A 26,563-nucleotide genomic window follows, 5' to 3' on the forward strand; every position below is an offset into this window, starting at 1 on the left:
AATTAACTGCTTCATAAGTCTTTTACTATGTGATTGGCTACAGTAATTACCTTCCAATGACTGTCATGCAATTTCACCTTGGTAAGAGTTCTTCCACAAGGATCTGTTTTCTGAAGTGAAGGTGCGTATGCACTCATGCTGTTCATTTCTGGGGTGTTCCTCCCCCCCCGCATTCCTAATACCATATTATGTATACTGGCCTGATCTTTCCCCATTGAAGTTTGGTTACTGACTTCAAAAAGATTCAAATAGTGCAGAACATTTTTCTGCACATGTGTGTCATATGTGTCCTCCTCTCCTGGTTTGCTCATATGTGTCCTCCTCTCCTGGTTTGCAGAGGATGCTAGGTATAACTTTACTCCCAATAAAGGAGATTTTCCTTTGTTTCACAGGGAAAGGGGCCTGCATTTTTGAACCAGGAGGCCCAGACTGATATTTCCATTTATGACTGAAGTCCACATTGTGATTGTGTGAGAAACAGCTGATAAAAATAAGATCTATGTTGCCACTGAATCAATATCACATGACACTGAAAATGCAGCATTTTGGAGGCTTAGCTAAGGGCATGACTTCACTAGCAATGATAAAGTGCTGCCGCAGTGGCACTTTAACGTGGCTGTGTAGTTGTGGCACCAGCGCTGGGAGAGCTCTTCCAGTGCTATAAAAAACCCACCTCCATGAGGGAAGCAGCTATGAGCTGAAACTTGCAGCGCTGTAAAGTGGCAGTGTAGACAAGCCCTAAAACAAAGCAACCTCTGTACTGTACGCAGATGCATACGAATGCATATAAACTAGTTATATATCTCCACATAAGTGTAACGATATTTAAACACGAACACTCAGCTACAGTAGGTAGTGTGGTTAACAAGAATGCAAAGTGAAAATAAAATCTTTGCCTCTCCCCCATAGGATAAGATGCAGGGTCACTTTAGCTGCAGAACACAGACAGCCAATGCAATGTGCAGATAAAAGGTATCTTTAGACAGCCAGTTCAAAGAAACAAATTACACCACTTTGCACATCACATCTAGATTTGGCCCTGTGAAATTAAATTATGAAGAAAGAATCAGGGAGAGGGAAAATATCTTGGTAACAAACTCACAACTCAGGTTGTGCCATACTAAATGAGTGAACTGTAGGTGAAAGATGTGTATGGTTCAGGGCTGCTCTAATAAACTATCCCAAATTAACTGCAGTTCCCCTCCTCAACCGCAGCGTGAACGTATGGGTTACAGGAAAATCCAACAGAAACCTTCCAGACACGGTCACTGTTGCAGGACTGCTCGTAACAGCATGCAGGGAACTGGCTGAATAATTCATCATGAAGCGTCAATTTCCTACCGATTACCTGGAGTTTTTAATAAGCTCTAATCATAGAGTTTTTCAAGGTAAATTGTGCAGGCTTCCTGAGGACATGGAGCTTTTAATTTTGAACATTATTAAAGCCCACTTCCACAGTCATTAGACCAGAAATTGCCCACGTGGACAAGAAAATTGCACACCTCAGCGTTTTCATATGAATCTATCATTGCACACCAGAGGAAACTGATGACAATGCTCAAATAATTTCCCGTACTGAATCTAGCTATATTTATATCTATATTAAAACTCTTGCTTAAAGTTCCCCCAAGAACTGCTTTCACTCGTTTCCCCTCTTGTCACATTCTTGCTCATTTTGTCATGGTTTTTGGAGGTCAGTGGTATCCCTGCTAGTTCTTAACCCACAGGAGAAAGGCATGACAAGGCTCCTGGGAAATAAACCAGACTTGAATGGCCTCGCTCCACAGCTAATGGGACATTGAACAGACTGCAGGAAACAGATAACACTGCGTAAATGGCAGGTTAATTTCACTGCATTGAGAGACTTCAGATGAATGGAAAGAAAAAGTCAACAGAGACAAAAGCAACCTACAGCTGAACAGGCAACACAGATGTCTATTTGCAAGGTTTGGAGGGGATTCAAGAGTTAGCCATTTTAGGAATGACAGACAGGTTAACAAATGCTTGCTCCGATCTGGGCTTTACTGGTACAGGATTTTGCAGCATGACTGCTCTCAGGACACCAAAGTGCACTTTCTTGTCGAATGACTATTGTGCCAGCCCTGTGCATACACAGCACTAGTGCTCTGACTGATGTCAAGATTTTGTTCTCCGGGACTGCAACCTACACTCTGATCTTAGGACTTTCCAAGTCTCAGTTCAATAGCTGGACTTTGTAAAACTAGAGGACTGAGATGGTAAAATGAAAAACAAAACAACAATAGGGTATTTTTAAGTTGTAGGATGAGAATAAATAGGATTGTGTACTGTAGGGTTGGACTAGTTCACAAGAATTTTCCAATACCCTTGTGGTTACCTCATTTTCTTAAAACAAGGAGTCAAAGAAAAGACTGCCTTATTTGAATTGTTAATCAAAACCATTTGTGGAGGGGTTTGCATTCATTTAAAGATCCTAAGAGTGTGATACAAAATTAATAGATTAAATACTATCAGGAGATAAGAGCAAGTTACTGAGATCCGGGACTGGCTTCTATTTCAGGCATTGCCACTATCTGACTTAGGTCAAGTCATTTAGCCATTTGGTGCCTCAATTTACCTATCTGTAATTAAATATCAATTAAATTAGAAGGGACTGAGCTGCAAAGTTTGAATCTAGTTCTCCCAAAATGTGGGTGTTTTGATCTGGGGTTCTGGTTCAGGTCCATCTCTTTTTAATAAATATTTGTCCAGTGCTTTGAGATTCTCAGATAAGCAACCTGTAAATACTAAGTCCTATAACTGTCAAACTTGACTTTTTCAGCCAATCTCATCGAGACCTTAAAAAATTAAGTTACATTGGCTTCAAATGTAAAATTAATGAGGAGCTCTCAAATTTGGTAATTTCACTGATGCACATTAGAACTTCTCTATCTATTTTTAACACGTGCTAAAGATGTGGACACTCCACTCTGTTGGCAAAGCTTGCATGCTCCAGAAGTCAATTTTTTCTGCTTCAAGAAACCTACCAAGTTTACAGCTTGCAAAGCTGATGGAGCCTGTAATCTTCAGAGGCCAAAGATCCCTTTAATCAAGGAACTTATTATTCAAAGTCAGATACTCCATTAGAATTCCTGGAACTGGGAGCCAGTGAGTTTACAGGATACACAGCAGAGAAAGCCACAGGAGCAGGCACCATGTAACGTTGGTGTGAGATTATAACATACTGCAGCTTTTCTGCCTCCTTTTCCTTGACTCTCAGGTCAGTTTCTTCGGCACACTGGTCTACTTCCCATTCTTGATGGTTACAGTCCTTCTCTATATTAGCCATTTCCACCCTTTTGGTCCATTCTGCAACTTCCAACTTCTATAACTATCTCAGCTTGTTTGAATTGTGTGGCTGCCTCATTAGGGCTATGTCTTGGCCCTCATTTCCTTTAGCAAGTCTACTTATTTTTTACACTTCCTTTTGTTCTATCCTCACCTGAAGTAAACAAAGAGAAAACAATAAAACCGTGACCTCTGGCACTTTTCCCAGTTTTTTCACTTAGAATCACTTAAAACTTATCTTCCAGTGCTTAAAGAGTAAACCTCAGATAAAATAGAAAGCTGGGTGTACATCCTGCTTGACAACACCTTCGTAAGACGCTGCTGGGGATACTGAGAGCTGGGAGCCACAGCATTACCCTCACGCAGCAAGGGTGAGCTTTGCTGGAGATTACATTGTGTGTCATCTCCCCGTCTTCCTCATCAGCAAGCTCCTCCAGGCTCTCCCAGCCCAAACCTTGCGTTGCAGGTAACAATCAGTGAACTCCAGCCCCCACGCTCCACAGAGAGGTTTCGCTGCAATGCACAGCCCCTATCAGTGTTCACAGAAGGCATTAACTTTGCTGCACTTTTAAAGATTCAGTACATTACAGCTTACTAACTTAACTGGAGTAAACACACTCTTCAAGCATAGCATGGACTGATTTATAGTAAAAATAAAACAAGTTTATTAACAAAAGGACATTGGTTAAGTGACATTAAGTAGCAGAGATAAAAGTAGAAATGGTTACAAACCTCTAAAATAGGGATGTAAAAGCTAACCGGAAAGCATAGTGTTACTGATTAACCGTCTTAACCGTTAACCCCTACGGCGCCCAGCTGGGGCATGTGGCCGGAGCGGGTGCCATCCCCAGCTGTATCGCCCGGCCGGAGTGGAAGTGCCCAGCTGGAGTGGCCCTAGCCCCCGCTGTGCTGGCCAGATGGGCCCGAGCCACTTAAATGGTTTACCATTTAAACAACATATTTTTTAACCATTTAAACGGTTAGCTTTTTAGACAGTATTTATATCCCTAATCTAAAAGTGAAGCCGCATCTAAAACTTAAATCTAGCAAGATACAGTCTTTGTTAAAGATGGTTTCTCTCACCCCAATCTCTTTTCCAGCCATTCCTGGCCAGGACCCAACATCGAGATCAAATTGTTTGGTTCCTTTGTCTCCAAAGGTCAAGGAGAAAGATGGAGTCTCTCTCTCTCTCTTCCTTATTTCCTCAAAGGGATTGTCTTTGTCTTATAGGTCAGGAAGCCCACCCAGGGCTCAGCTCTGCTTGCTATGTCCCCCAGGGAATCAACCTCATGTCAATGTTGCAGTCTCCGGTGATTTTACAATGCAAATGACCTTCCTACAACCTCTGATGGAAATGAGCAGTCCATTGTCCATGTCTCTGTTCTCATCTGGCTCAGTTTGGTACTGAGCCAGAGGTGTTTGCCTTCCCCTTTCTCTGGAAAATACCTGTTTTGCCTCCTTTGTCTTTTTACAGTCCCTAGAACATAGTATCAGAGAGTATCCATAATTCCTAGTGTTGCTACAAACGTTTCAGTGATATTAATAACCAGCATGTTAGTCTTTTTTCCAACGACACATTACATGACACTTTTCAGATACAGATTATAACAGTAATGAGTTGGAATCCTAGTGTCACAGAGATCAAAGAACTTTTTTGTTGTTCGCTGTAAATCTTAATGAATTATTTGTTAATGTTGCACACCGTAGCATATATCGGCTGTAAGGTTATGGGAGCTGTGACAATGTTTGGAATTTCTTGTATGCTGATTCCTTGATATTTCCACGTTAATGCTATATTAACTCTAATTTTTTTTTTTGCATTTTTATTAAATAGAGTTGTGAACATATAGTCTACATGGAAGCAACAACAGTAACTGTGGTATACTGCAGTGAAGTAAAAAGTAAATGCTTTTTCATCTACAAGCATTGGATTTGTGGCCCAGGATAGCAGGTTAAAAGAAGTGCTCTGCAATGCCACCTGCAACATATGGGTTTAATTCCTGATCATGGTCTTTTAATCTCCGGATCAGCCGAGGCTGGAGGTGCTTCAAAGACCATACACATAGTCCCAGGGTGGGAGAAGGCAGGAAGGGAGAAAGAAAAGAAAAGAAAGCTTCATTGTCATTGAGCAGTGACACTTTGGAAGTGAAATCACTCCCATGTAGACATCCATCACAAAACCCATGCATCACTTAAATCCTCAAAATAAGGATTAAGAGGGATTTAAGTGGTACATATACCTTGGGCTGGCCCTCTGTACTGGGGTGATCTTCACCCTGATTGACTAAGGAGTAGGGTTAGCAAGTTGTGAAGGGAGTTTCCATCAAGTCAAGTTGATTGAAAGATGGAGGTCATGATTTAGGACCTCCAACATGGCAGGGGATATACAGCAGGGAGGAGATTGCGGGTTATATGAATGAAGAGAATACCTGGGTAAAATGACCGTTTAAGTTCACTTTTTACATTTACTTTTTATTTTTGCTCCTGACCGTGTAGACTGTGAGAGCTTTTGCACAAACTCCTGGGTGTTTTAAAATGAGCAGAGAAACTGAAACAGTTTAGCAATGCCAGCTTTGGTTTAATGTGGACTATTTTCCAACTCTTCTGCTCTTACCTTGCTGGCTTTCAGTATGTTGATCTGTTCTTCATATACAGTGTCCCTATTTTTCTCCAGAAATCCATCAGACTGATACTCCACCTACCATACAAAGCAACAGAGAAACGGAATGGTGGTTAAACCCCTTAGAATGCATCTACACTGCAATTAAACACCCCTGGCTGGCAACCATTAACTGCGTTGGGATCACACGGCTTGGGCTGTGGGGCTGTAATATGGTAGTGTAGACATTAAGGCTCATGCAGGAGCCTGGGTTCTGGGACTCTCCCAACACTGGGGTCCCAGAGCTCAGGCTCCAGCATTTCAATTGTATAGCCCTGCAGCCCAAATCCAATGGGCCCGAGTCAGCTGACTCTGGCCAGCTGCAGGTGTTTAATTGCAGTATAGCCATATCCTCAGATTAGTCCGCGTATTGCAAGTCTCTTGCTGTAATTACAATCTGTAATCTCTCACGGTTTTAGCCATTGTATACATATTGCCATAAACTCATTTGAAAGGTGGTTTGTATGGCTGAATGAATGGGGGTAAAGCATGAGGAAGGTCACACCAGTTTATCTTATTAATATAAAATATTTGAGTGTAAGATACAAGGCATTACACAAAACTTAATTCAAACACTGTACATTACCCAGTTAGTACCCCCTTCAGGATCCAATCCTGTTCCCACTGAAGTCAATGGCAAAACTTCCAGGACTCTACCATTCATACGGCACTCTTTGGAAGGCCCACGTTAGCATTTCTGGTAAGCCAGTGAATAACCACCCACACCTCAGTCTCAAAAGATCGTGAAGAGCTCTGTGCTAGGTCTCACCCAATCTCTCTTGCAAGTAAACTTTTTTGAAGTTTAGAATCAGTTGTTTTTCAAGTAAGACCTGGCCAAAAAGCACCGGATGAGTCTTCAAAAACTCTGAGTAAAACCTATTTTTTCCTAATTAAAAATTCAAGCAAATTTCTAACTGTCACAGATCACATATGCAGAATTTGAAATGGGAATATATCTTCTTTTGGAACATTTAGTGAGAATGTGCTTAAAATAAGGTGTATAACGGAACTCGAGCCCCAGGCTTAACTGTGAATAGTGTAATTCACTCTCAAGTTAGTATAAAGAGACTCAGACTTTATTAAGGACAATAGACAATACCTGGCTGAAGCATGAGTGTCACATGACTCCTTTATGCTTACTCAGACCTGCTTTTGATTTCCATTTTAAACACAGAGAAAGATGCATTAGTAACTACAGCCTCTTCACAGATTCTTGCCTGCTCCAAGCAATATTCCTCAAATCATATTTTAAACAAAGCTTGAGACCATTACTGGATGTTATAAGCATCAGCCTCTAAGCTTTGAAAAATCAAAAGTTAGAGTTTTCTCCCTCCCAGAGGAGGGAAAATGGTCCCAGTTCCACTCATATCTTAAACCTGTGAAACATGAGATTTTTTGGCACTCAAGAAAATGTCCTTGTTTCAATCTTTCCTGGATATAGCAACCTCTATTAATGTTAGTCTGCGCAACTCTCTGAAGGAGGTTTGTTAAACCAGAAGTCTCAACTATCCCTGTTTAAAACTCAGTACAATGTCTAAGGCTGAGATTTTAAGTACTTACTAAGAGATTTGGATGCCCAATTAAAATAAAATGGCAATTTGGCATTCAGATACCTTAGGCAACTTGGAAAGTCATTGCCTAAATAGCTTAATGTGGCTTTAAAAAAAAGCTAACTGCTAATGTAAACCCCTTCCATCCCGACTATTCATCATAAATTCTTGTGTTCAATGTGCTGAGTGTTTAGTATATGCCCTGATACCTTATCTGCAAAGTGAACAACAATGAAGGAGGTATTGGACATTCGAGGTTTTTGGAAGTGCTGGCTGCTGGAATGTCTGTCATATAATTTCTGTGCCCAGTTCTGGTCAGTTCCTTTAGGAACCTAGAAAACACAAAAGAGAAGAAGAAGGTTTACAATTATATCACATGAACACTCAAAGGCATAGATACTACACACGTTCGTGGTTTCATTACATTATTATTTTTTAATTTTTTTTAGCCCATGTCTTATAGGTGATGGCAGAAATGAGCCTTTAGGAGGAACTGGACTCAGCAGAGGGAGATGGCTTGGTACCAGGTTTAGGGAAGTCAGCATAGCGGGCAGCATGGAAGATGCAGAAATCAAGGTTGGCATCACCAGAGGATATTACATAAGGGAGCACAAGGATAAGTTTATAGTAATAGGTATTAATTAAGAAACCAAAACCCTAAGTTATTCCTCCATCCGGATTTCTCAGTGTGTCCACAGATCTTCAGCTAGTAAAAGTCACCATACCTCCACAGAAGTCAATGGCACTCAGCTGATCTACACGAACTGCAGATCTATATATAGGCCTCAGACTGAGCTCTTTGGGGCAGGGACTAATTCTGGGTTCTGTACAGCTCCAAGACCATCGCTAAACAATGAATAATGTGAATTACATCAAGAGTGTTCCCATTTGTTAACATCTGAGAAACAAAACACACCATAATCCCAATATCTCTTTCAGTAACCAAGCTCTTGTTGGCCTGACTGCTGCACTGTCATAGAATCACAGAATATCAGGGTTGGAAGGGACCTCAGGAGGTCACCTAGTCCCACTCCCTGCTTAAAGCAGGAACAATCCCCAACTAAATCATCCCAACCAGGGCTTTGTCAAGCCTGACCTTAAAAACCTGTAAGGAAGGAGATTCCACCACTTCCCTAGGTAACCCATTCCAGTGTTGGATTCCAGTGCTGTCATTCCCCCACACCCCACCAGCGTTTTCATTCAATATTGATGCAAACATTCAAATGATTTACTCAGGGTAAGACATTTTGCTATCTCTACCAGCAAAAAAGCAGTAATATTCCTGTGCCTGGGCAAAGTTTATTAATTGCTCAGAGCAGAAATTTAATCATTTTCAAAACAAAGGTAGCCTTTTGCAGCAAAATGACAGGTTTTCACCAAAAAAACCCTTAAGATTCTAGATTTTCTTAATATGCTTACAAAACAGAGTGATTTGGTGAGAAGCTTTTCAAACTTTTAACTGTGCCATCAAAATAGCTCAAATTTGATGAACTGTGGGACTAGGTGTCTATCTATCTATATTTGAATTTAAGAAAGACCTAGTATGTGAACTCAAAGAACCGCATGCCCCCTTGTGATGTGATCTCATCATGTTTAATGGCTAAGCAAGGTCAGTCCAGGAAAGCACTTCCATCTATCTTACATACTTACATGGGGATACTAGGATACATGGGGTGCTTCTCTTCCTCCCCCCGCCCTCCCATGTGACTCTGGGGAAAAACTGCAGAGAGCAGCCAGCCCGAGACTCCAGCCAATAGGAATGAAGGAGCCAAAACAGGGATCTCTGGGCATTCCTCAGAACTGAAGAAAGTTCTCTGACTTCCTCTGCCCTGTCCTAATTGGCTGCTTGCTCCAACCTTCTCCCTCCCTCTCCTCAATCTTTTTCAGAGTCACTGTGTCATAAACAGATAGTAAAAGTTAATAGAACAGAAGTACTTTATATCTCTTTTGACTGCAAAGGGTTAAGAAGTTCAGTAAGCCTGGCTGTCACCTGACCAGAGAACCAATCAGGGGACAGGATACTTTCAAATCTTGAGGGAGGGAAGTTTTTGTGTGTGCTGTTAGTTTTTGGTTGTTGTTCACTCTGGGGTCGAGGGACCAGACGTGCAACCAGGTTTCTCTCCAATCTCCCTGATACAGGCTCTTATAGTTCAAAATAGTGAGTACTAGATAGATAAAGTGAGTTAGGCTTATGTTGTTTTCTTTATTTGCAAATGTGCATTTGGCTGGAAGGAGTTTAATTGTGTATTTGGCTGGAAGAGTTCAATTTGTATTTTTGCTGAAAGGATTTTTTGTACTTGAATACTTAGGCTGGGGTATTCCAGTGCCTATAGCTAAAAAACCAGTACCTATTCCATTTTAAATTTACAAAGATAATTTTTACTGTTTTCTCTCTTTAATTAAAAGTTTCTTGTTTAAGAACCTGATGTTTTTGTATTCTGGTGTAGACCCCAGGGGTCGGGTCTGGATCCACCAGGGAATTGGTGGGAGAGAGGAGGAAGGGGGAGGAGAAGGCGGGAGGAAGGTGAATTTTCCTCCCTGTTTAAGATTCAAGGAGTTTGAATCACAGTGATCTCCAGGGACCCAGGGAGGGAAGCCTGGAGAGAGCAATGGTGGGGAAAGGGTTTACTGTCCTGTGTTAAGATCCAGGGTCTGGGTCTTGGGGTTCCCCGGGCAAGGTTTTGGGGGGACCAGAGTGTACCAGGCACTGGAATTCCTGGTTGATGGCAGCGCTACAGGTTCTAAGCTGGTAATTAAGCTTAGAGAAATTCATGCTGGTACCCCATCTCTTGGACGCTGGAGTTCAGAGTGGGGGAATTATACGATGACACACTGTTTCCCTGGAGAGAGTCCCCCATGCCTACATTCTTTGTTCCTAGATTTATACATTTAGCCATATTACAATGAATATTGTTTGCTTGCCCCCAGCGCACCCAGAGATCCAGGTCGCTCTGTATCAGTGACCAGTCCTCTTCATTTACCACTCCCCCAATTCGTGTGTTATCGGCCAACATTACCAGAGACGATGATGTGTTTTTTTTTTCCAGATGATTGACAAAAAAATATTAAATAGCATAGGCTCACGAATCAATCCTTGCAAGACCCCATTAGAAACAGACCCACTCAATGATAATTCCCCATTTACAATTACATTTTGAGACGTATGATTTATCCATTTTTAATTCATTGAATGTGTGCCAGGGTTTCCATGTGCAAGATGGGTAACTGCCTGGCAAATCAGACCTGCAAATAAGCTGTTTATTGTTTTAAAGATAGGTTTTCTCTGAAATGCTTTTGTTCTGAATAAACAGTACTTGGTTTTTATGAGTGCTGGCTCCTCTCTGGCTAACCTGTCACTGCCCCTGACAATTACAGTAAACTGCAGAATTCTGCAGCCTCAGGTCCAGGTCTACAGGAGGAGAGTGTCTCATGGGTACTGCCTGAAGAGAGGTGACAGCTAGATGCCTGAGATCAAAGTGGGGTGCCCTCAATGAGGCTACAAAAGGATCAGAGGTGCAATTAGCTTGGGAAATGCGACACTAAACATCTCACAATTTTTAGTCTACTTTTTCTCACGATGCCCCACAAGAGAGGGAACTGTTCTTAGCTCAATTTACACAAATTTTACTATCTTTTTTCTTTGACACAAAGATTAAGTGACTTCAACAGGGTCACACAGGAAGTCTATGGCAGAACAAAGACTTGAACCCAAGTCGCCTAAGTTCCAGGCTAATGCCCAGGCACTGAGCCATCCTTCCTCTTGGCTCTGAGACTTAGCTGTGGCAAAAAATGTTGATGGTGACACTTTACTTTGAGCCATTACAGGATCAAAATGCCATCAGGCTGTTAAGGAGCTCTGAGCAGCTGTGGGTGAATGAATGAGTCATAGCATGAAAAATCACTAACCATGTGTCATTATTAAAGATCCCATAGCACTTTCACACAGTGGGGGTGTTCGCCCCCATTTTCAGGCCAAATAGTAATTTATCTGATTTCAGTCTGCCTACCTAAATTGCTCGCATAGTTTTAACTTCACAGGGTATTGTACATGTCTTCTCCTACACTGGTGTGAAGTGTTGTTGTAAGATCTTTAAACCAAAAAAATATGTAGTTTGAACAGCATCCTATATTAGTTTATTAAATTTGTAAAGTGCTTTAGGATCCTTCCGGGCGAAAAGTTCCTATATCAATATAGACTTATAATATTTTAAAGATATATTAAATAAATATACCCTATTTGAATAAGCGACTGACCACTTGCTTTGTTACAGTACGTGTTGCTAACAGCATTCTCAACAGTCACTCACAGGAGGCATTTCCATTTCTGTCTGTTCATTTAAATCTATGCATCATGTGAACCTGTCAAGCCACCTCTACTAGGCCAAAACCTAAGGGAATGAGTTATGTCTCTTCATACAAAGCCTTGGGATCCCATTGCTCAGCATAGTGCACTGAGTGCATTTTAAACGTGGCATATTCCCTGTTGCTATTAGAGCACCTCTGCCTTATCTCTCTCTGCACAAACTAGCCAAAAAAAAAAAAACCAACATAAAAAATTAAGTGAGAGAGAGGAAAGCCTTAAGGAGAGCAGTCAGCTGTGATCAAGGTCACTTTTGTTGCTGTCTCAAGGCTGAGATGTTCAGCCTAAAGGAAGCTGACGAATTCCCAGGGCTGTCAGTGGAGACTGTTGAATGAAGGGGATATTTTATAAAAAACTATTCTTAGCTGCATGTATGTGCCACACTTTCACACTGGTATGGGAAAGCAATCTCTGAGAGCCACAAACCCAGTTGCATGCATATGCGTTCTATGATGATTATGCAGCAGAGGCGCATGTGTCTACCACTAAATTTAAGGAAGTTTGTTCTACTAAAATCAAGATCCTGAGGAACAGATTGGTGGCTTAATCAACTAAAAATGGTAAATGAAGCACCACTATTCTCTGCTAGTCATCCTGTATAAAGGGTTTTTTAACAGAAAATAGTGTCATCTATTCAAACGCTGGATCAACGGATCAGGAATTCTAGGAAATGCAGCTTAATACAAGCAGTTTATATTTTCAGACAGCTGTTGGTTAGACTTCACCATGCCGTCCGTGCCTTCAATTGTAACCAGGATCACACCTACATTTTGTGGGACTAAAATCCGAGTCATGCTGACATTTCTCACTCCTTGATTTTTCTCCCTGATTACAACTTTGCCAGCAGTGTAAATTTACAATGCTGTGATGAGGCCTTTTCATTATTCCCATCTAACTTCACCTGACCACAACACTGCTGCCAAATGAGATATATGGAACTAAAGTCCACTATTTCACTGACTGAGGCAACTGGCCCCTTTAAATTATTTATACTGAATTTATATCAAGCACCAACAAAAATGCATCTCAGGTTTCTCCTAGTGGGTGAAATTTGTCTTTGTCAGCAGTGAGAGATTGAAAAATTTAACTGCTGTGAGAGAAAGATGAAGGGTTCTTTCAATCTGCATAGACACATAGTCTTATTTTCTGCTTCTGATTTTGAAGCAATCGTGTTTTCCACATTGACCTTATATAGCACCTTTTGATATCAAAGCACTTCACAAATGAGGCATATAAAACACAGACACCTATGGGATGGAGGGCAACAATTAACCAACGCACAGCACAAGCATGACACTCAAGGGAGAGGAATTTTGCCCATGGACTACAGGCCAAAACTGCAATGCAACCCTTTATATCAGGGCTCCTCAAATTTTTCATGGTAACGCCTCCCCTTACTTCTGTCTACATCTCTTCCCACGGGAGCCGGGGCTGGGAACGGGGCCATGTGGACAAGGGTAAGGGGGCCGAGGCTGGGGCTGCACCTGAGGGGGTCGGGGCTGGGGCCGGGAACGGAGCCTCAGCCAAGGCCGAGATGGCGGTGGGGCCAGGAACGGAGCTGTGGTTGAGCCTCAGTCAGGGACCAAGGCTGGGGACGGAGCCGAGGCTGGGGTCAGGGCCACGGCTGGGGGCGGGGCTGGAGCAGGGCTGGGTGGCACTCCCTCCCTACCCCCCATGGGGGCTTGCTCAGGCCCCACTGCGTCCCCCCAAATGTTCCTCCATGGCCCCTTAGCCCCACACTTTGGGGACCTCAGCTTTATATTGTCACAGAAAGGCTTGGTTATAAAGTGACACCACCACCACTAAAAGCCCCCCATAGAGAACAAATTGAAAAGAACTCAGTTTATATAAGGGCTTATCAACACTTTCAAAGCAACCACATTTGGGAATCTAGTTAAATATTCATCACACAAAAGGGCAAAAGGAAAACCATTAAAATAATTGGTAAATTTTAAACTAATAATAATTCTATCACAACTTCCTGCTGGGGAGAGGAAGGGAGAAAAAGAGCCACACGAGACAGATGATAATCACGCTGCTTAATTCCGTTTTGGGAGGCACTCAGATTCCACGGTGATGGGCCCAGTATAAGAAGCTGAACTGAACAGAACACTACACTGTAAGCCATCTATGTAACGCCCATGGTGATCTATGATAAGTATTTCGCTTACAGTATATTCCGCCTATTAGCAATCCTGATACTAGCAACTGCCAGTTAATGGCAACAGATTGCCGGGAACCAATCCCATCCCATTAACAGAATTCAATACTGACAATGGTATGCCACTTATCAGCACTCCCCCCCACCCCCTTTTTTTTTTTTTTTTTTTTTTAAAAGAAAGAAAGTCCCTACCTGCTGCAGGCAGGTTTTGGAGGCTGAAGCCAGGGAAGGAAGCACTGAGATATACCTTCCCTAGCAGCGGCCCTGCAAACCTGTCTGCAGCCAGGCCACTACTCAGCCCATCTCAACCCTTCCTTTCTAGGGCTGCAGCACAGGATGTAAGGAGCTGCGGGCCAGGAGGGCAGGCCATGGTCAGGGCAGTAGTGGGAATGAGGGCTGCAGCCTGGATGTCAGAGTGGCACGGTACCTTCTCCCTGTACTCTCCAGGCTATGCCCTGCTGGGGACTGCACACAGGGAAGGAATCACTGGGACATGCTGAGCCATACCCCTAGAGAGTGAAAGAAGAGGTATGGTGCAGTCCCACAGGTCCCCAGCGTCTTCTGGAAAGCACCAGCATTCAGGCTGCAGCACCTGACCCCGCTGCAGCCCCATCCATGTGCAGGTTTGCAGGGCTGCAGTCAGGAAGGCATGTCCCAGGCTGTAGCATCATCAACCTGCCTTCTGCTTATTACCAACCACTGGATAATAGCAACTTTTTGCTGGCAGCCGAGGAGCTACTATTCTAATAAGCAGAGTGTACTGTATTTATAAAAATATTTGTCATTACCAATGAAAAACAACAAGATTGTGAGATCTTTGTAGCATCTGTTTGTTCTGTGTTCACACAGTGCCTAGCACAGTAGGTCTTCAGCCATGACTAGGGCTCCTAGGCACTACTGTAATAAATAAAAAAATAATAATGACTCCCGTCTCTGGTGCATGGAAATGGTAAGGTCATAGGCTATCTAGTCTTAAATTATGTGTTTCCAAAGCATCGGATCAATCATGAGGCTTTCAAACAAGAAATGATTTTTAAAATGCTGAAATGATTACTTAGTTTAGAAAAATATCAGAGGTGATACATTATAAAGAGTACATACAATGGAATCGGACAGACTCTAGAAAACATACAGAAGGAAATAATCCAGTAGTGCTTGGAGAGGGACTAGATCATCTAACGGGTCTTTTAAATAGAGGGAGATCCTCGGCTGAAGAGACAAGCTCTTATATAGCACTTTATGAGTGTATTTCAAGTGCTTTACAAAGAAGGTCAGCATCATTATCCCCATTTTAAGATGGGGAATTGAGGCACAGAGAGATGAAGTGACTTCCCCAAGGCCCATCCAGTAAGCCAGTGGCAGAACCGGAAACAAAAACCAGGTCTCTCAGTCTAGCATGCTATCCACCAGGCCAAACAGAGAATGCCAGTTGGGTGTTTCTATTTACCTTGTCCCAGTATACAAGTACAAGCAGGAAACAATTAATTAAATTTAAAAATGTAAAACAATAACTAAAAATCTTTCTTTACGTAACGTAGAATTAAGCCATGGAACTCATTGCAACTGGGTAGTTAGAAAATATCATGTTAAGATTAAAAGTTAGTTTAGACTCTTATGGGTCAGAACCTTAGCTGGTGTAAATCAGCATAGCTACAACCTAAATAAAGCTACACCCATTTAAATCCTCTAAAGCAGGAGTTCTCAAACTGGGGGTCAGGACCCTTCAGGATGCCACGAGATTATTACATGAGGCGTCATGAGCTGTCAGCCTCCACCCCAAACCCTACTTTGCCTCCAGTATTTATAATAGTGTTAAATATATAAGAAGTCTTTTTAATTTATGGGGGCGGGGCTCGCACTCAGAGGCTTGCTACGTGAAAGGGGGTTACCAGGATAAAAGTTTGAGAGTCACTGCTCTAAAGGCTGTCCATGCTATTTTTAGTTTTTCTCCACCCTCTTATCGCTCTGACTCAGCAATAGGAAAGTGGGGCATTTAGTTCCACTGACATACAACATTAACACCTATACATATGATGGAAGTCACGCACTTCACAGTGGAACCCACTTACTAGAGAGTTGGACTTTACTATAAGTGGAGTGAAAATTCACAGGCTTCATTCTTCTTCCCTAAAACAGAGTTTCACTATATTCAAGTTCACACTAAATAGCTTTCCTTGTGTTACTGCACAATGGAATGGGTGCATTGTACAGTATTTTTAAACTTCCCAAGTAGCACCTGACATAGGCCACTACCGGACATGGATTGTCATCTGTACTGGAACAGGAGTTTGTGTGTCCTTATGGCATCTTAAAGCCTTTAGAGCCAATCATTTGTTTATACAGTACCTAGTTTAATGATAATGACCAGGGGCTATTGCACTAGAAATAACTGCTCCATCTACTCAGGATTTTTCAGGACTGGGCCATTTCCTTCATGTTGGAAAGGGTGTCAAATAAATAAAATTCTCCCAAGACTCAAAGGAATCAGCCAGCAAAGATCAGGGAGCTATTCAGAGTGAAGGAAACATTAAATCCAACCTTAAATCTATCAGGAAAAAAAAAAGGAATGGGACAACTAAGGAGGTTTCTTCGAAGCCACTGATCCAGCAATTAATATTATAAAAACCAATACAGAGAATTTTAATGGTTTCTTTCTTCCTTGCCCCTCCAATATATGATAAAAACCAAGCACGGCCCTGGGTAGGCCAAAATTCTGTAGCACTTTATACAGGTTGCGGCTGCACATTTTGTTGCTCCCTCACCACGCTCTGGGTGACAACTGGACGTGTAAGTCGTTATTCTGCCATTTGATTAGAATTAATCAAGTCCAAACCATAAACCCCCCAGAGGTTCTCCCCCTCTTCTTAACCTACATGCAGCGGTTCATAAAACAGAAGTCAGAGGAAGCAGCTGCCCAGCATTGAAAGAAGATGCCACTTTGTTTTCCACTGATTTTCTACAGACCAAGCAACCATCAAATTCAAAGAAAATGTATTTTTTTAATAGTGAACTTTACACTGACATGTGCTGAGATACAAGTGGGATTCAAAATCAACCTGCTAAAAATTACCAGTAACCTGATTTCATTGTTTTTGGCACAGGGATGAATAGCAAGTAACTATACTCTGACTTAACATCCACATTTATAATTGGAACATTTAAGGGATACGTAAAATAACTACGACCTGTCCTACGATACATAGAGAAAGAAGTATCCATTATAGAGTCTGGGGATTGTGAAAGTTTCCATGTATAGTCAGCAGAGAATCCTGTGGCACCTTATAGACTAACAGACATTTTGGAGCATTGGAGAACGTCTGTTAGTCTATAAGGTGCCACAGGATTCTCTGCTGCTTTAACAGATCCAGACTAACACGGCTACCCCTCTGATACTTGACAACATGTATAGTCAGAAAAACTCCTTCAAAACATGAGGAACTGAAGCTTCTCTCTTCAAGCCCCTGCCTGTACTCAAAACCCTTTTGTTTCACTGGTGACTCCCATCTCTTATTTGGTTTTTAACCCTGTAGCTATATTCTTGCTATGCTTTGTAGCTATTCATATTACTTAGTTCACTCAAGTCCATTGGCATACAAAAGTCATATGGAAGAGGCTAAATAAAGAAGTTGTATACATTTAAAAAAAATACAGGAAAAACATTTCGTGAGGCAAGAACTTTGGTGACAAATACCCCACTTCTGCTCTAGTATCTCATCATGTTGCTAGCCCCCTGAATGGAGTTTCAGTCCCAGAGTACATTTATCCACTGCAGTAGTGGGCTCTCTTGCCAACTGGCTTATTGTACTTTTATACCAACTACGGCCAACAGCAAAGCAATTCTCTCTCCATGGTGCCGCATAACAGAAGAGGTTTTGCTATTTTATAACAGCAAGGAGGAGTGGTGAAATTCTAAAAGTACAAGCCCAGCAACTGGGATGTGGGGGTGAGTAGGTTTTATCAGTAAATGGTGCTTTCACTCACCACACTCACTGAAAACTTTGTAAGGCTGTGGAGTGTCTGCAGGTTACTATAAAAGGGTCCATTATAAAGCTGTGACTAATTACACCACTCCCAAGTTAAAGAGAATTACCACAGAAACTGTGGGGTTTGTTCCTCTGTTTCAGGTTCTATGTCAAAGAGGCGTGGACAAAAAGTAGCAGTGGGTTGGAACTGGACAGAGTTCTGTATTCAGGCTGTCCCCATTAGGCAGCAGGGCTCTGTACAACACCAAAGCAGGGTACCATTTATTTTTTTATATGTAGGAATTACTATAATGAATCAGAGCAATGGTACATAGAGTCTGGTAGCCCGTCACCTACAGCAGCCAGTACCAGATGCTGTTTTGAGTAACAGGGCAATCTGCCACCTGGGAAACTTTCCTCCTAGCTCCTAATATAGTTAGAGGTCTTCTCAATCCCTGGAGAAAGAGAGGCTTGACAGTGCAGTGGATGAAACAAAATGGCACTGAACAGCTGAGCTTAGATTCATGACCTACTTCTGAGCCAGTACCCAGTGTGATAATATGCAAGATTTAATTTATTCTCATTTGTTAATTAATTATAATCAGAAGCCAAAATTGACAGGACAAGATCAAAAATATGCTAAACATGGGAAAGTCCTCATTTAATTGTCGTTTTGCACATCCTCAGAGCAGTTTCCATTGGCCGGACCTGTATGGTGCTTCAGCCATATAAAGTTTCTCTCTCAGTGGAAACCCTGAGGGATGGCAGACAAGAAGCAACTACACGGAACATTTTCAGTAGGAAGGATGCAATTAAATTGGAATTTGGCCAATACATCTACCTCTATTTTCCCGTACAAGAAGGGAGGTGGGATCTTTGATGAGCATAAGCGTTTAAGTCATTATGTCTCACCCAAAACAGAGCACCTCCAGGCACAGAATGTCATCTACTACTGTGCTTGGGCACTGGTTCAGCACTGAATCACAAGGAAGAGTAATAGCACAAACATGTGCCTACTCCACCATGCCCTCTACTTTACGTTATGCACAACATACCATTTTACCTTATGATTTCATTAGAATGCATAAGCCAAGCAGATTTATGCAACCAGTAGGCATTTCATAGATTAATGCTCAAATTTAAAAAAAAAAAAAAAAAAAAAAAGGGTGTCAAAGATACTTAAATACTTAATTAAATAAGATCAGAGTCTCTTAATCAAGTGAAAAATCTCAGCTCCAGACTCCCTGTAAATACACAAATAGAAATGCCCGCTGTGAATGTCTTCATCACAAATTATTACAGCCAGCCATCGATAGTAGAACACCCAGCCACTAGCCATGGAAGGCAATCCAATATTCAATGGGAAGGGAAGTCAATGTGCCACATAAGAAATGGAAGGAAGCGAGTGCTCACCTAAGAAGTCACCTTTCTCTCATAAAGGAAGACAGGTCATACTCCTAATTAAATACCAGAGGGACAAAGGAATTTAAATAACAAATCTGAAAAGCGTCCCTTTGATGTAAATGACACTTCTACCTCCTTCTCACCTTCGGCCTGTGTTATGCTCATGAATCTCAATGAAGCTAACAAGAGTAATTAGTGTCCACATGCCAGGCTTCAAGGGAGGCAAAGTCCACTACATTGACTGAACATGAAGGCTAACAGTTTACCTTACTGTATATATGCACACAGACTCACAAGGCCATTTCAATGCATGCATAACATTTCTCGTGACAGGCAGACCTGAGTCTTAATGCAAACTTTCTTGCCTAATAACAGATGGTTAAAACACTGACCTGTAATCACACTACATGGAAACTGGTATGAAGAACCACTTCCAGGAAGTTACTCCCTTGTGTTAAAGGGAGATTATGAGCAGAAAAGTGATTGCAAAAATGGCATCTTCTTATTCAACAGATCCTCCCCCTTGTGTTTAGGCAAAGGTATTTCGGCTGTTTGTACTCTACCAGCTCCTTACCCTGCTCTGCTAATCTAACAATCTCTGGATTCAGCTGGCTCAAGCATCATTTTAACTAAGTTCCAGCAGCAAAATAGTTATTGCTGGTGACAGATGAGCAAGAAACAGTCCAACTTGACTTTGGGATTCTAAGGTGAATTTGCAATTCTGGCTGTTACTGACTTAATTTGTAAGCTGAACACATTTGAACAGGAGTTGCTGAGCAGCAGTAAACATGGAAATCCATTTCTACAGACTCACTGTAAGAAAACTCTTTAAAATGTGCCCAAGCTTCCTAACACCATTTGTTTGACCTTTAGTTAAAAGCCACTTCAGCCAGGTGAACTGATTTTGCTAGTCCCTGAGATGGACATTTAAGATAAAATCTCATTGTATGAAATCTCATTGCTGCAACCGTTAAAACATGGAAAAAGGGTACAAATCACCAACTGTACCAGCACCCTGATGTCTCGGTGGCTTCTGCTCATTTGCTATAGAATCAGGGTGGCAAGTGCATCTGATTTCAGCAATTTGGACAACATGGATGAAATCCTGGCTACACTACAGTCAATGGAAACTTTGCCACTGACTTCAATAAACCTAGAATTTCACCCCTTGTATAAATTTGATCCGTGATTATCATTATTTATTATTGTATTACGGTTCTGTCTAGGATCTCTAGTCATGGACTGGGACCCCATTGTGCTATGCACTGTACAAACAGAATAAAAATGATGATACCTGCTCCAAAGAGCTTACAATCTATCCCTTCAGGATTACAACTTGTCATTGCATCATCAACTTTATTAACAAACACCTTCAAATCCAACAAATTAAAAGGCTTCTGATTGGGCTCAGAAATTTACCATATTCTGGATCCAGTAGCTGACCCACCAAGAGGAGTAAATTCCAAAAGGTGGAGATTCAGACTGAGAAAGCCCTACCACCCAAAAAGACTTTTATCCCAGGAACCACAAGGAAAAGCAGACAATTTCAACTGCTGTGAAAGGATGGAGGCTTAGAGAGGGGAACTCAAAAAAACCAGGTCCCATTTAGGGAACTAAATATCAGTATGAACATCTGTAACTACACCCAATGCAGAAATGAGAGCACTGCTGCGGTGTGTCAGTGGTCTGCCCAATTTAGGAAGTGGGCAGCAACCTTCTGCATCACATGATGTTTACTTCTGGTCTTCATCTGTAGCCAGAAGTAAAGCACATTGCAAAGCCTTACCTAGTGCAGAGGGCACAAAGAAGGGGATGATTATTGCAAATTCTGCATCGGAGAGGAGTGGTCATGGCCTCCTAGTCAGATGAATTAGATAAGAGATACTATAGGCTACTGTCACTACCTGAGAACCCAGGAGCAGTGATGAATTCAACAAGACCACCAGATTGCAGTTCGTTTTGGACAAAGACTGCTTCTGCTTCTGGAGAGTGCTGACTTGGGGACCCATCACACTGAATGCAGCATGACTAGCCTGCTAAAGTTACTCTAAGAATAATAAAAATGGCTGTGATGACATCAGTGTTTTTCTTTACCTTACATTCTTCATCCAATAGGTCCAAGATACCAAGTTTGGCTTCTATGAGGTCTATGCAGGGCTGATTGTCATAAAAATCTATAAGAGTCCAAGGGATTTGTTCCTTCATATACTCTTCTTGCTCCAGCTTAAATACATGCTGTGATCAGAAAAGACAGAAAAATTTTACTGAACTGTTACCTTTCTAATAATTAAACTTCCCTCATCCCACTTACCTATTGAAATTACTGCAAGTGTAGAGTTTTCCTGTACATGGCTGAAAAGTGCTAGAATTTTCAGCAGCAGAGAGTGTGCAGTGTAACTAAAAACTCTGCTATTTGTTGGTCTCACGTACAGACTAAGGATCTCAAAGTCTACCATTGTAAAGCACTTGGTGGGGACATTTTCTTTATACATAGCACTGGAAAATTAATCAAATGGTCCCTGCAGATAAGTGAGAGTGGTATCCTATCAGGGGAGCATAATGTAGCTTATACATTACTCAAGATCTCTGCCTCCTCCCCGATGAGTCCTCATTTTCATATGCCATGAAGAGTAAATTATACAGTGAACTAGAATACCCTAGATGTTTACCTATCTAGGTTCTTATATTGGTGCATACCATCAAAGTATCTTAGCACACTTCCACATAAGTGGGAGACTGGGAGTTGATTTTCCTAAAAGAGTTATCAACATTACAGCTGTGATTCAGAAGACATTTTCAATATGGATTCCTGTTTTCATACAGACAACTTTCTGGAAAAAAAAAGTTCCCCCACAAGCTGAAGTTTCTCAGACTGATTTCCAAGAGGTTAAAATTCCTTTGATCATTTCTAAGATATCCTAGCCACGAGAGAAAAAAAAATGTCTGGCTCAGATGCATTGTTTTCCTTCAAAACGTGGCTTTTAAAACCTCTTCAAAACATGTCATCACTGAATTTGAATGTATTTGCTTTAGAAGCAACAGTTGTACTTATTAAAACAGTTGTGTACTGTGCAAATTAAACCCATCACTTTCCTCTTCATTTCTTAAAGAAGCATTGATATATAGTATGACGCTTTACATATACTGCAGCTGTGCATCACTATATGTACAGAACAGTTTTAAAGTACCAGGACTGCCCCACAGAATTTAGTTCCTCAAACTTAAACTCTTTTGTAGATCCACTTTATCCAAAATTAGTATCAAATCTTGCTCCTACTGAAGTCAATGGGAAAATTCCCATGGACTTCAATGAAATTGGAATCAGACCCTTAATTGTGTAAAGTTTGAAATTTTTATGTCTACCCAATGTAGATATCTAACTCCATCTATCTATTCACATCCCAAGACAAACACTACAAATTGTGTTAGAATGTGTATAATACAAGCATATAACATGAAGTAGGTTCAGTTCTCAGCAGGTTAGGTCAGCCTCCTAGAGGTTTCCACTCCTGAGCTCTCTTTAAATCCTGAAACAGATTCAGAAAAGCCAGGTTTAGCTTGGTTTGGGGCTGAAACTATGCAAAAAACAGTTTTCTCAATGGTTTCACAGACAAACCATTCAGAAACATCAGTGGATCCAGGTTGGAATAAATTGTTTACAAACCTGCTAAGAGATTTATAACAAAACCAAAACCAAGCAAAACTCACCTCTAGCAATGAATACATAGTACAGTTCTACTGCATGATTGCTGCCCAGTGCGGATTATGCTATAACTGCCAAATTCATGTTAATAGTGAGAGTTGGCCAGAGTGGAGACAAGCTTGTCTAAGTGGAAGCTTGGCACAGGGAAATGTGGCCAGGCTTTTATCTAAAGCTTTCTATTAATCTTATGAAACATTTTCAAGCTGACCTTACCGAGTTGAACTGCTGTTGGAGTTTTTCGTTGGCATAGTTGATACAAAACTGTTCAAAGCTATTCACTTCAAAAGTTTCAAACCTGCAGAGCAATGAATAAATCAGTGTAAGTGTTGCTTCCTCTGAAATCTACTTAACTCTGTAATGATGTTATTATCCACATGCTAGAGAACATCAGTTACCCATCAGAGTCCCCAGATTCCCTCTTTCCTAACTCCACAAGTATGCTAGTCCACAAGACGTGCATCTTCGCATACCAGAATTTAAGGGACTGGAAAGGATTCACTCATTAGGCTCTACTCAGATGTTCAGTACCATACAGCTTGTAACACTTCGTATAGTGCTATTATATCCCCATCTGAGATAGGAAGGCTAACAATCACTTGGGAAACAAAAGTATTAAATAAAAAGGCTACACAACTTCATTGTGAAGAAGACTGCTCAGCTATCAGCTACTGAAGAATTATGATAAAATATATATTTGTCAATGGAATTTGTAAGGGATTATTATAGTCTTAATCCTAATATTCATTGTAGGATGGGCTCTAAGGCCTTGCAGGTCCTCTCCTTCCCCTAGAGTTATGATCTGGAAACAGACTTTGGGGTTAGATTCAGATGGAAAAATGCTGCCCCAGTCAGTAAAACAATACTCAAGGCACAGGACTATGCCCTCTATGTAAGACGATCCCTGGGCCAAGGGGAAAAACACACAACTGCATAGCTATGGATCCTGAATCGCTCCCCTTCCACAAACCCATCATCAGTACCCCAGGTTCTGCAGGAGGAGCTCATTCACAGTGAGAATCCACACAGGAGGTGCGTACCCTTTGTACCGCCTCCCCATACCCAGCCCTGCTTCCTTTGCCTGCAGGGCCGGCGCAACCCATTAGGCGACCTAGGTGCTCGCCTAGGGCACCAACATTTGGGGGGCGGCGGCTGAACATCTGGCCGCTGCGATCATCAGCAGTATATCAGGGGCAGGACCTTCCGCCGCCTCTGTTGGGGGCACCATTTTGGGGGCAGGACCTTCCGCCACCTAGGGCGCCAAAAAGGCTGCCAGTGCTCCTGTTTGCCTGAGAGCCCTCTGCAGGGGAAGGGTCTAAAAGAGCTCCATACTGAAAAACGGCATCGGAGTCTGATCCTTTCTACTCCTCTTGAAGCCAACGGAAATTTTGCCACAGACTTCAGGGGAGCAGGACTGAACCCACTGCGATGGCAACATTGGGTTAAATTCTGCTGGCATAACTCCACTGACTTCAATGCAGCAATGCAGCAGAGAGTTTGGTCCTTTCACTATAACAAATTGCAATCAGGCCATTACAAACCACTGAAACAAGCCAGAAGTTAAATCCTACTTGTAAAGAAACTGGATAACTGTACTTATACACCAGTTGCTGTATACTGTAAGCATTTTTCTAGATTCTGCAGGGTATCACCCGGTGTTAATGATGTGAATAAGTGTTCCTAAAGCAAAGTCTATGAAAAAAAGACCAACATTCACAGATAACTTAAATTATTCTTTGAGGGAAGAAGCAAGCGGCAGTGCCTACTTCTTAAATTTAATTAATATAAGCCTACTATAAAGAGAAAGGCACAGCAAGGCAATTAGTCAGACAATGGGAACTGTGTTCACTGACAGAATGTTCTTATTGCATCATAAAGATAAAAGGTTTAAATATCTTCTCTGTCATTTTTTAAGGCTTACTGTAATACTCCAGTCTCTAGAGTCTCATTATTTGATACAGCCCAAAATTAGTTGTTAATTTCCCAATTTCTTGAATATTATGAGGTAACAATTCCCAGACCATCAAATGTAATGACTTAACTCCAGTCATCTGAAAATGAATGAGGTTAGATAGGCTGTAGCTTTTACATTTTATAACAGAATTGCCTTTAAGGAAATCCAACATTCTCAGGCTGATTAACAAAACTCTGCCGTTAGGAGGCAGTTTAATACATTTGTCAGCATTCTTCTCATCAAATATAATTACCAGAGTTATAAGATTTTCTCCCCCACCTCCCAAGCAACGGCTGAGCGATGTTATGATTCAAGACAGAAGTCAGCACAACAGTTTCTAAACTGAGGAATTCAACTCCTCATGCTGTATCAGTGAAATCAATCTCTGCAATATTTAGTACAGCAAATTTCCTTGGCAGTTGGAACTGAAAGCCGTTTACATGTCATTAAAATATTGCTGAGTATTTGACATAATTTGCCCCTGAAGAATTTTTGATGTGTTTCTGTTTGATTTTGATCCCACTTCTTTGACCACTGCATTCACTTGAGTTCCCAGGTGTAATGAGCTCTGTGAAAAATATCCTACTGCAGTAATTTTAATAGGAGTCTTTGGAACTCCTCTTTTAATCATGATAACCTAAATCCTCTAAATACTAATGGACACTAGTCTTTTGGAACTCCATAAAAACACAAATTCCAGCAACTTGGTGATCACGTTGAGCAATGAGCCAAAGAGCGATTTAATTAAAACAGATTTAACGAGGAAGGGAAGGCACATGGAAGAGAGGCAGATAGAAAAGTATATTGCAAATGAATTAGAGAGGAAGAGAATGATATCAGAGTGGACACTCTTTTTCTACTTCAGAAACCTAGGATATGATTTGTGACTCCCCCCTCAAAGGTTGCTGCCAGTAGGAGAGCAGTTATATATCTAGTCACAACAAGCTGTCTATCAAAAGAACCTGTGAATGCAGCAGCATCATGCCTCCAATCCTCAGCATGCATTTTCAGCACTGAAGCCAGACACATAAATGTGTGTTTTTACCAAGCTGAATTCACTTATTTTCCCAAGATCCAGGAGACAAATTAAAAAATGGGAAGGGAGTTTGTGATTTATCAAATATTCCTGGTGGCGAAGGCTCAGTCACATGAAAAGAAAACCCTACCTTTAAGCATTTTTCTCTGCTATCTGTCAAGCTGAGGATCAACTCAAAGGCAATTTATGTGAACTTGCTAATTAAGGAAACAGTTTCATTGATACTTGCTAATTGATGGAGCGGTTTGTTTTGTCTGCTCTGTATTTGTTCTGACTAGGAAGTCTTGCTCCTGAAAGATACCTTGTGCTAGGATGATCTCCTAATGGGAAAAGCAAACAAATGGCTCTTTGTTTCAATGAATTTCATTGCAATCACTAAACCTTGGTGCAAAAAATTGAAATAGGAAACCTTCCCCCCTACCTTCCTATCTGCTACAAGGGACTGACAATTCAACCAATAAATAAAAAGGA

At 41.4% G+C, this 26,563-nt stretch overlaps 1 protein-coding gene across 2 annotated transcripts in view; it reads right to left on the reverse strand.

The window, feature by feature from the left end:
* MYO5B (myosin VB) overlaps positions 1 to 26,563 on the reverse strand; it is a 380,719-nt gene that overhangs the window by 119,146 nt on the left and 235,010 nt on the right. For both annotated transcript variants that reach the window (XM_032768192.2, XM_032768191.2), the window contains exons 11-14: positions 23,319 to 23,400; positions 21,497 to 21,637; positions 7,725 to 7,847; positions 5,921 to 6,004 (exon numbers count right to left, since the gene is read on the reverse strand). In XM_032768192.2, coding sequence (XP_032624083.1) covers positions 5,921 to 6,004; positions 7,725 to 7,847; positions 21,497 to 21,637; positions 23,319 to 23,400 — 430 coding nt within the window. The remainder of the gene's footprint in view (positions 1 to 5,920; positions 6,005 to 7,724; positions 7,848 to 21,496; positions 21,638 to 23,318; positions 23,401 to 26,563) is intronic.

Source organism: Chelonoidis abingdonii, chromosome 6, assembly GCF_003597395.2.
Source record: "Chelonoidis abingdonii isolate Lonesome George chromosome 6, CheloAbing_2.0, whole genome shotgun sequence".
NCBI lineage: Eukaryota > Metazoa > Chordata > Testudines > Testudinidae > Chelonoidis > Chelonoidis abingdonii.